This window comes from Hippocampus bargibanti, linkage group LG02 (genome assembly GCF_051943395.1).
Source record: "Hippocampus bargibanti isolate YZ-2025 linkage group LG02, ASM5194339v1, whole genome shotgun sequence".
In the NCBI taxonomy this organism is placed as follows: Eukaryota; Metazoa; Chordata; class Actinopteri; order Syngnathiformes; family Syngnathidae; genus Hippocampus; species Hippocampus bargibanti.
The window spans coordinates 20,243,245-20,255,000 of NC_142735.1; the positions used below are offsets into that span (position 1 = coordinate 20,243,245).

General features: G+C 40.6%; 1 protein-coding gene across 2 annotated transcripts in view; it reads right to left on the reverse strand.

Annotated features, from left to right (window-relative positions):
* Positions 1-3,885: 3,885 nt before the first annotated feature.
* pcdh12 (protocadherin 12) overlaps positions 3,886-11,756 on the reverse strand; it is a 16,867-nt gene continuing 8,996 nt past the window's right edge. For both annotated transcript variants that reach the window (XM_088989879.1, XM_088989877.1), the window contains exons 4-6: positions 11,014-11,165; positions 8,301-8,456; positions 3,886-6,602 (exon numbers count right to left, since the gene is read on the reverse strand). In XM_088989879.1, the coding sequence (XP_088846005.1) occupies positions 6,376-6,602; positions 8,301-8,456; positions 11,014-11,165 (535 nt within the window). In that variant the 3' untranslated portion in view covers positions 3,886-6,375. The remainder of the gene's footprint in view (positions 6,603-8,300; positions 8,457-11,013; positions 11,166-11,756) is intronic.

Genomic DNA, 11,756 nt, shown 5'->3' on the forward strand with positions numbered 1-11,756 from the left:
ATGGTTCTTGGCATGATTGTATCCTTTTGCTATTGTATGCCCGAAAAAAGACCCAACAACAGGCTACAGTTAAGCCAAAGAGGAGAAGCAGGAGATAATCAAAAAACACGAACAAAGTGTGCGTTTGTGTGACTTAGCTGTCCCAGTACATTTACGCTACCATCCATTGACAACTACCATCACAAAGGTAAATAAAACAACTTTATTATACTGTACAATTTATTTCATTACAATGATTTGATTGTATCCTTTTGTTGTTGTTTTTACTCAATTTTGTCAGTCGATATGTGCTTGCATCTTTCATCCATTATAAAATGGTACCATCATTAATATAAGCATTAATATAATAAAATATATTCTAGAGCTTAGCATGTTCGGGGTGTCCTTCATCTACTGCTCAAATGAGAGCTGGGATAGGCTCCAACTCCCAGAGTTGAAAATGGACGGATGGATAATTATAACCAATTGTGCCCCGCTAAAGTCAAGCAATTTTTTTGTATAGTTTGTATAGTTTTGTATAGTTTCAAAATATACACGGGAGGCGGCTTCCTGTTAGCATCATTAGCACCTCTGCCAGTATCTTGCTCAAAATCAGGTACAATGGCTCTACCAAGAAGTCACCCTCCAAAATGTCAATATTCCTATGTCTTGGGTGTTATTGGCTTCTTTATTCATGTAGTGTTTTTGTGGGTCTCATCATGATAGACCTGTCTATCAAATTTTACCATGGAGAACAACACGTTCAAGTGCTGTTCTGTCACTTCCCCCGAGTCGACGCGTTTATGTACAGGTGGCTGCTTCCCTCTGGTGGTTGGATGTGCAACATCATAACAGGAGCCTCGTACATTATTTTATGTTGTTCTTTTGTTTTTGTTGTTCTTTGTTGTCATGATATCAATCGCATTTGTTTAATAAAATTAAATGTTCAGCAAGAAAATAACAGTGGGTAATCTCTAAATGATATTTAGTTGTTGTTATTTTTGCTATCCCACTAAGCTACCTATTTTCTGCAGGCGTCATTGATAGCTTTGTTGTCCACTGTATAGGTGGTTGTTCGTCTTGTAGCTATTCTTGGTCATTTTATTGTTGTCTCTTTGTTGCCATCTGTTTAGTGTCTTTGTCACATGCTTGTCTCAATGCATTTTTGCACAATTGCTATTGTCGTTCTTGATTTGTACCGGATGTCGTTTTTTTCCTCTTTTGGCACTATTATTTTCATGGTTTTCTTAAACTGTCTTTTTTTCATTTGGTATCATTTCTTTTGTAATCTTTCTTCATGTGCTGTTGTTGCTCATTGTATTATCTTGTCAATGGTAAATTTTGTTGTTGACTTTTTTTCAATGTGTTGTTTCCATCGTTTGCCATTATTAATTGATATTCTTTGAAGTTGCTTTTGTGGACGTTGTTGCTGTCTTTAATGTTGCTATTTTTTGTCGGGGGCTAACGTTGTCGTCTTTTTCTCAAGAGTCATCATTATTATGGTTGTTTCTCTTTGCTAGCTGGATATATGAAGTGAGTTCTCACGGAAGTTCACCTTGAGTGTGTTATGTACTTTTAAAATCAAGTGATGGCCACCTTTGTATTGTGTTACTGCAACATTGCTGTACTTTTGCCCTGATTTGCAAACATTCCATGCTGCTTTCTGTGCTTTAAGATGGTTTATTTGCAATGTTTCATCGCAAGATGACGGCAACAAAATTAAACACCTGTTGTTGTCCAACTGTTATTGTTTGGCTAATATTTTCTCGGCTTTTATGCGTGTGCCAGTCCGCAGGGAGGGAGTCGGCGCACTCTGAACTTCAATAGCGAACTGCTTTTAATCAGATTTTTATTACATTTCTTCTCACACTCGGAGTCGCGGGTGACACATTTAATAGCGAATCGCATTAGCCGCATGCACATGTATGCGCCGCCAGGGAAGCAAAATGTTTGTTTTGCTCTTTTTGTTGCGAACTCGCTTTGCCTCTTTGTTTCATTCGCCAAAGCTTTAAATCTTTCTTTGGCTTTCACACAAATGGCTAAGTGGAAGATGAGGCCGGCCGAGTCAGCATTCGTTGAAAAGCGGGCTAATGTCTGACAGCCGAGTTGGCAAGAGCTCAGCGCGGGAACCTTTTCACCTCATCATCAAGACAAATGTGCGACGGACGCTAAATATGCGGCACACGCTATTCAACATGGCAGATGGGAGTGTGGGAGCGAGGATTTGTGCACTTTAAAAGCCTTCACACAATATTGTATTTCACTTAGGTTACCATGACAACAAAACTCAGGCAGTATAAGCAACAAATTTCCCCAGGATAGCCACTTTTTTATGTCTTTCTGTGATGCTTCCAGTCTCAATCGTGATGGCGTGCTAAGTGCGGGGGGGGCAATTCCCCACTTCTTGTCTTACTGTTTTACTTCCTTTTTGCTCATACTTTTTTGCATTGTCCTCTCATAGTCACTGGTTGTAATGGGAATACAGTAATCCCTTGCTACTTCGCGGTTCGATTATCGCGGCCTTTGATGCATCGCAGATTTCTTTTTTACCTAAAAAAGGCCACAAATGACAGTGAAAGTATGCAGCATTCATTACATTTACTGTTGTTATTTGTTAATTATTCATCCATTTGAGGCATTGCTGTGCTGTAGATGCACAAAACCATACATTAGTTCAGTCACCACAAACATCGGTTTCATTTGGCCACACCTGACAATGACTCACGATTATTGTAAGTAAAATGTTCAGCACTTTGCTTACAGTGTTCATCGTCTTGACTTTGTTTACATTCATATGATGCCGCACTGTCAATTTGGGTTTTTCTTTTTTCATTTGCTTTCGTGCTGATTCAGGGCGAATATGATTGGCTGAGAGACAACACCAGTACCTGAATGCTTATCCCTCCTTCTGCATCGAGTTAGTTCAGGTTATGTACTGTACGTATTCTCCTATTTTCATTCGCACTTCATACGTCGCCCCGATAATGGCTCCTAAACGCGCCGTACCTTCAAAATCATCCAGCGAAACCAAAAAGGAGAGGAAAATTATGACAGTGAGTGAAAAAGTGGAATTAATTGTCAAACTGAGGGAAGTTATGCCGCTGTTGCACACCATTTTAACATCAATAAATCTATGGTGCGTTACATCAAGAAAGACGAGTAGAGTACCTGTAAATATACTGTATCTACTGTACATATGCTGATAGTGGACTGTTAACTTTATTGCATTAGAATTTTGTACTGTACTACAAACATATTCTGGGCTTCTTTATGCATGCCCTGTACTGTGTTCCACTAAATGTGGACTTATATTTTTTGTACTTATACCCATGTAAATTTACCAATATATGTTTGGGTGCGCTACATTGCGGTTTTCATCCATCGCGGGTGGTCACGGTCCACATTAACCGCAATAAATGGGATTACTGTAGTTGCTTGTTGTCACTGGTGCCAATTTGTAATCGTGTCAAAGTTTTTGTTATGTCATGTTCAGTGTTTTGTTTTGGTTGTCATTGTGGTTGTTTTGAACGGATGCCCCAATCACGATTTGATTCTTCACAAATTAATGGACGTAAAAGTAGATGGATGCCTTTTTTGTTGTCTCAACAGTACCATTTTTGTGTTTGTTGTTAATGTTGTCGTGGTGGGTGTTTGACTCTGTTGTCATGGTGGTTGTGCTTGTTTTTGTCGTTTCTAATTTTGTTGTCGTCGGTGTCACCTTTGTCTTCATTGCTGTCATTCTTGTAATTTAAGGTTAGCCAGGCTTGTAAAATTTTGAGTACAAACTAAAGGACGTCACATGTCGATGGGTTGTAACTGCAACGAATGGCCAGTAGAGGGAACCGGTGCACTCGGAAAACTACTCTTTCGCGTGTACGCAAACACAAACAAACTTCCGGATTTTAAACATGAGCTTCAGTTTATTTTAAAAGAAAGGTACAACGTGTGATAAGGAACCAACATTATGTACAGAGTGCTTTTTCTCCCATCTTTTGTCACACTTTCAAGTGTGCCCAAGCAATGTGGTCAACATGTGTTCTCAGCAGGTGGACATCAAACATGCTTTGCCCCCCACGTGGACCCCAATATCCGTACTCCCCCACATACATAAGGCAGACCTCGTTTAATGGGTCAAAGCAAATGTAAAAGTCTGGTTGCAATTGGCCTCCCTCCATTTATTTTCCATCAAAGCTACTTCCTTTTTCCCATTTCCTGTTTCCCCCACTTCATTTTTTCCACCCAGCGGTCCTATCGTGACAGCCTGTCTTCACATCCTCAATGTCTTCATCTTTCTCTTTTGAGTTTAAAGCCTAATTTGATTCCGTGTTGACACAAGACAATATTGGATTCCCTTAAAACACTGCTCAATTGTCAGTGCAATCAACGTTTGACAAAAAAAGAATGTCATAAATGCCACATTTGATCTTTTTACAAAAAAACTGCTTATTTTCTTCTAGGTATGATCGGGTTTTGTTCTGTCATTATGCTACAGAGGCCCAGGAGTATAAACAAAATGACAAAATGGAAATCAAACCAAAAAATGTGAAACAATCAAAACAACGTATGATCCTAGTTCATCCTGTCTACTTGATGTCTAATTTAAAACCGATTATTTTCTTACAGTGTATTTTGGGTTTATTTAGTTTAGTTTATTTTACTCAGACGAGGGCGGAAGTATACGCCGAAACGTCAGGTAATTGAACACCTGAAATACACTGTCTGTAAGAAAAGAATCTGTTTTAAATTAAATAACGTATGATCATATTTCTGAGAGTCTAGAGTTGGGAATTCTTACTTTACAATGTAAATGCCTGTTTTGACCTTTTTGTTTTGTTTTGATTTTGTTTTTTTTTCTCCCCATGGAATCCCTGTATTTAAAATACAATTTATGGTTTAAATTGACCCCCATGTATAGCCACTTTGACGAATCAACATGAAATTTGGTAGGCATGTTCTGCATAAATGCCTTTAAAGGACAACCGACGTCTCTGGACAAGTTCTGTCCATAATTTGTAAAATCGCTACAAATGACTTCTCCTGACCGCATTTTACAAATGTTCCACCGCATATAGCTATATTTTACGTTTTAAGACTCGCGCTGACTATTCAGGAAGTCTTGTTTTTGAGTTGGTGACGAGTCCTCACCCTACGTCACTGAAGGAACGCCCTTAACCGAGAAAAGACATGGCTTGCATCACCTCAATGCATTTTGCGGTACTTTGTTTGGTCTGAAAACTTTGTTGATGGCGAAATTAGAAGGAAAACATATAAATAACGCGATGGTGAATCATTGGTGTGTTGCGCCAAGACTTCTACAGTGTATTTGATGTTCGCTTACAAAACATCCCAGGAGACAATTTCCACGGAGCTTTGTCGCCCTCTTCTGCCTTTTTTGGGTACTGTGAGTACGAAAGAGTTTGTCACTACATTTCTCTCCAGATGCATCAAAATGACCGGAATAAATTCTTTAATCAATTGCAAACATGTATGCTTTCCTCTTCAAAACTATTTGTATCATATTCATAACTGGATGAGTAACAAGAAAGCATCTTTTCCGAATCAGAAGCCATTGTTTTGATTCTCGAGCAAGGCAAGACGTCTTGGCATGACACCACGAACAAGGGGGCGGGACCTTCTGAAACTGGCCACTTCCGGGTTCAATTTGAGGTAGTTTTTAGACACTTTAAGTCATTTTTATTGGTGTTTTGCATTTGACTAAAAATATCATACTGCGTGTTTTGGGCATTTTAGATGCTATAAAATGTTTTTCTGATGTCAGTTAGGAAACAAAAAAGTGATGTCGGTTGTCCTTTAAACATACCTTAAGAGCTATAGGTCGTCGGCCATTTTGGTTTTCAAACCGCCATTCTAAGGCCTCGCGCCGACGACAGAGACGAATATGAATTGCAATATTCATTGTTTTGGTCATATCAGGGGGCCACAGCATGACACCAAATTTTCATGATTAACATATGCAATTTAGGAAATCAACCCAACAAACTCAGACGTAATGTCTTAATGTTTGTGATGATGGTTGTGGCCGGAAGAGACTCAGAGACTTCAAGACTGACTGACATTTACCTAACGCTGTATACTTTGTAAAAATATTTCACATTCTGTTTTTGTTTGTAATGTTGGCATTTTTACTTGTAGACCACTCTATTGTGTAGCTTCCGACTACCTGAACTGCTATAAATGCAGAAAATCAAACAGTGGAATTTAATGATGTCCAATTAACAACAGTCAAGGAAAATGTTGGCCCTTTAGGGGTTATTTGGAAGCGTTTAGTGGTGTTTGGAAATGTAGCAGTCAATCATGGACAAATGGCTTAACAGTATAAATTACAGAGCAAATGATACCACAACACACTTGCTGTGGTTTCTTTGGTTTCCAGTGTCAAAAGTGCCCAGGCTGTGGGGGCAGACCTCTCATTGGGTTGCTAGTAGCGGTCGTGGCGTTGTCCGCTTCCAACGAGCGTCGATACGCCGAAGATAGCCGGTAGAGGACGTCAGCTCGAGGGCCCGGGTGCGAATCGGCTTTCTGCGTCATCAGCATCTCAAAAAGCGTACTGACTTCCGAGAGCAAGGCCCCACCTAGTGGACTGTCGTTGTCTGGGGTTTTTCCTGAGAGAGGTAACAAAAGCGTGTGTGTCGTGTGACCATTTTTGAAAATATATTCATGGGTGTGTTAAGTCATTTAGCTTTCTTTAACAACACAATATTGTCCATCAATCCATCCATCCATTTTCCGTACCGCTTTATCCCCAATAGGGTCGCGGGGGGTGCTGGAGCCTATCCCAGCCGTCTTCGGGCACGAGGCAGGGGACACCCTGAATTGGTTGCCAGCCAATCACAGCGCACACAGAGACAAACAACCATCCATGCTCACACTCACACCTTGGTACAATTTGGAGTGTTCAATCAGCCTGCCGTGCATGTTTTTGGAAGGCGGGAGGAAACCGGAGTTCCCAGAGAAAACCCAGACAGGCCCGGGGAGAAGATGCAAACTGCACACTGGGAGGCTGGAGCGGGACGTGAACTCACGACCTCTGCACTGTGAAGCCGGCGTGCGAACCACTCGGCTACTGGGCCGAATACGCGATATTGTGAAAAGGAATAAAATGACTCTAAAATGGCCCCTGCAAAGGAAAATCAAGACCATTCTGTCAGACTTTTTGTGACATTTTTTGGGGGACCACTCATGATCATGATATCGGCAAAAACCTTTGTTCTATAAAACTAAACTTTGATGGCTGAATTTTAAGAATAACCTGAATCCAAAAGTTGGATGATTGGAAAAGACCCCTTAAACTGTTGTTTCAAACCAAAACTGATTCTCTGCAATTTAGCTTCTTTGGACTTTTTTGAGGGTCTACCAGTCATATGTGACAAGCAAATTTCATGTTGGTTTGTAAAGTTTATTTAGCCGGAGGAATGCCGAAAAATATATAAGTGCAAAGAATTTCTCAAATGTAACCCTAAAATTACAGCAACAAACCAAAATGGCTGTTTTTTATGGCTTGTTTAGACTTTTCAAGGGGGAACATGCTTGAAAATGACCCCTAAAAGGTCTATTTTATTCAAGATATTGCTTTCTTGTGACTTTTTGTGGGTCCAGACCCAATAGGACCCTACTAAATCCAATCATTTTTGTAACTCATTCACTGCCATTCCCGAATTTATTCGGGAATTGAAAAGCAGGACGTGGAGTGCCATTCCCAAATGTGTTTTTTTTCTTGCAGGGTTGCTGATGAAGCACTGGTCAAACCTCTGGCAATGTTTTCCCTCCCACAACGGGGCATCATTTGCCTTTTGAACAGCCGCCCCCATTTCAAGCTTAGATAACTCCAGACCAACGTAACATAGGAACTCTTTTTTTCTGACGAAAGAAGAGAGTCTGAGGTTACTTACGCTGAATTGAATGTTTTTTTGTAGTCCTAAAACTCAATATTCTGTGGGTCCTGCAATTTGAGTGAAACTGACAAAAACCCTGGCACAGGAGAGGACACATTTTTGCACATCGTCTGGCAGTGAATGAGTTAAAAGAGGTGTAAATTGGAAAAATGTCCATAAAATGGCTCCTTCGAAACAAAATGTCTGACCTCTTGAATGTTTTGGTTCATGCCTTCCTGACCTTTTTGTGTATTTACTCATGGAAGACATTCATTCTCAATGTTATGTTGCCCAGTGGAGGCTAAGTTTTAAAAATAAATTCTCAGGGTGGCGACTGAGTTAATACATCTTTCGAACTGAATGGTTGAAAACATCATCAACCAACAGTAAGTGACATCACGACAGCAAAAAATAAATCTGTTGTAGTACCGAAAGTGGAGAAGGAAGACGAGGAGTCCAAAGCGTGACGCGGCATCAGCTCAGTATCGGAAGATGGAGGTTCATTGGGCACAAAGACGTTGTCGTGGTAATCTCCCGACAGAGTCACCGAAAGACGCGCCATCCACGACGGGTCACTGATGTCTTCTGTAAGAACACATGTGTCATGTTTACATTTCCCAACAGCAAAGTGATGAAAGTAAGAGAAAAGGAAAGGAAGAAGTAAAAAAAACAAAATACAGGAGCTGCTGTAAAGGCAGCCACTCTCGCGGCGCCATAATGAAGTCAAAAACAAAATAACAAATCATGTGACACAACACAAAAGACAGACAGTCATTTAGTCTTAAGCACTTTCATTGTTATATGAAACACTTCTACATAAAAGAGGAGAGGATCAAAGTGTCCTTTTCACCAGTGGATCAGGGACGTCATGGTGAAATGTGCACGACTACTAATAGCTAATGTTGAAAGCAAAAATGACGCTGCAACATCAATTGACGAAAAGAGACTGTCTCACATCTCCTCTGTCATGTAAATCCGCTTCAATTCTGTCCTGTCGAGATCTTTCATCAGTTTTTGGTCTTTTTCTTTAATTCCATTCATGTTTGTCCCATTCTCTGCTTGTCATGACTGATCCGTTCTCGAGTTCTGCTTTTTATATTTATTCTTGTAATTCTTTTTTCCTGTTTGTATTCTGTCTGAGACTGACTTGCTCTTTTTCTTGTTGTTTCATCTCTGCCTTTCCTTGTCCGTCACTGTTCTGTCCTGTCTTCAGTTTTTTCTTCTGTGCTGTTCTCATTTATTTCTCTTCTCTTCTGTTTTTTATTTTTATTTTTTTTGTACTAGTTTTGGTCCTTTTGGTCTTTTTCCTTGCTGCTCCTGATTTTGTCTTTTGTTATCGTCCTGTTGTGACCATCTTTCTGTCCATTCCTCTTTTTGTGCCTCTCCTCTCAGTGTTTTTTGTTCTTTTGTTCTGCCCACGATAGTTTGTCTGTCTTGTGATCTTTTTTTTTTTTTCGGTTTGATTTTCTCGATTAATGTCGGGTGTTATGTGTGCTTTGAATGACAGTCAAATGAGACGTAAACAACAAAGGAAACATTTCAAATGGCACACAGTTGAAAAGCAGAAGTCGCCTCAGGTGTGGTTTCAAAAAAGTAAGTCAAACAATCTCAGTCAAACATATGCAAGACATTAGTCAGCGTGCGCACGCACACACACACACACACAAACACACACACACACACACACACACACACACACACACACACACGCACACGCGCGCGCACACACACACACACACACACACACACACACACACACACACACACACACACACACACACACATACACACACACAAGCAGTAGTTGGGGATCTGGCGCCCACTCAGTTGAGCCCCTTCTTTCCTGTCTTTGTTTCAGAAGTTTAAATCCTCTTGAAAAGCTTTTAAACTTAAGTTTCAGATGGGAACCTAAACAAAGAAAGCAAGAAAACGTATGCTGAACTGTACGCTTAGGACGTTTATATCGCAGCATATTTTTTCAAATCTCTGCGCAATTTGACTCGTCCTCATACAGTATTTGAATGAAAACTTTCGGATTGTATGTCTATGGTACTTGTTTTTGGACTTCAGCATTTTTTTGGGAGTTGTTTTTGTGGGATTGATTTAGGTCACATTTTCAGGAGTTCAAAAAAGGTTTTGCATGTTGACTTTTTTTTTCTTTTTGACCCCCCCCCCCTCTCAAACTGCTGCTGCTGTAGATTGCAGATTCCCCCAATGTGGGACTATTAAAAGCTTTCTGATTCTCAATCTGATTTGACCTTTCATTTTTGGCTGAATTTGACCTGTTCCTCAATTTTAGATTTTTTTTAACAATTCCCAGAATTATTATTTTTTTATTATTTGACGTTTGATTTGCTTTTTTATCTATTTTCTTGCTTCACATTGATTTCCATTGTGGTTTTTGTCTTTGCTCTATTGTTTGTATTGAATTTGGTTAACTTTGTTTTGGATTTTTTTTCAGCATTTTTTTTTCCTTTTAACTCCCTCGATTTTCAACTTTAGCTCACCCGCGACGCTGCCAACCAAACCTCGTCTGTACAGACGTTGAGGAAATGGCATTAATTCATTACGCCTCCTCTTGAAGTGAAACAAAATCTCCACCCCGCAGGAGGAAAAAGAAAAAAGTCAAAGGGCCAAAAAAAATCACTGGAATGTTGGCGATGGAATCAAAGGTTCCACACGAGCAGGCGCGCACACACACACACACACGCACACACACACACACACACACACACACACACACACACACACACACACACACACACACACACACGCGCACACACACACACACACACTGTATGTGTCACAGGTGTGTGTGTGTTTGTCCAGGGGGTCTGCTGGCTTTGGTGGTAATACCCTTTCTCAGGGGCCTCAAGGCTCAGACCACCACAATAGTAGGAAGAGACACTCGAGACACACACATACATACGCACACGTGCGTCACTATGACCCACAAACACACTTAAAATGTCAACACAAAAAAATGTGAAAGCGGCATTTAAAGGGCAAAAGAAGTTTAACATTCTATACATAGCAAATCTGAATGAACATGCTGCAAAAGGAAAGTATCATATCGTTGTGCTTTGACATTTGATTCCATTCACTTGTGCTTTTGTGCGTGTATGCTAGCTAGTGGGCGTACCAGATGTGTCAAGAAGGTCGTGCAGTCCCTCCTCAAGTTGGGGATCAACGGGTGAGTCCCTGCCACCCTCCCAGTCCATGTCGCCAGCCTCGCTCTCTCCGTGCCCGCTGTCTTTGGTACTCTGCCAGTCAGAACAGTCCTGACCTGCGTATCTGCGTGCACACACGTGACAAAATAAAAATAAGTCACAGAAAATGCGGATGTGTGGTTTTTGAGCAAGTGTCGGATGCCGCATATCCTGTGTGACCTTTGACTTCCTGTTTATATGTTGTGTTTAATTCAGGCATGGAAGCGCTCACATACAGGCAAGCATACACACTCAATCATGGGTAATTTACTCCTTCACTGCCAGATGATGTGCAAGAATGTGTCCACTCCAGTGCCAGGGTTTTGGTCATTGTCACTCAAATCCCAGGGCACACCGAATATTGAATTTTAGGACTACATAAACATTCAATGTAGCGTAAGAAACCTTAGACTCTCTTCTTTCATCAGAAAAAAAGAGTTAATTCCCAAGTTATATGAGTCCGTAGTTATAAGATCTTGAAATGGGGGTGGATGTCGAAAATGCAATACAATACATACATACATATTGATTTATATAGTGCTCTCACCCCCACCCCTACCCCATCCCTTTTCAATTGCTGCTGTGGACTGCAAATGTCCCCATTGTGGGACGAATAAAGGTGTTCTGATTCTGATTCTCTAACAACAACTGAAGCTGGAAGAAAGCACTAACATGG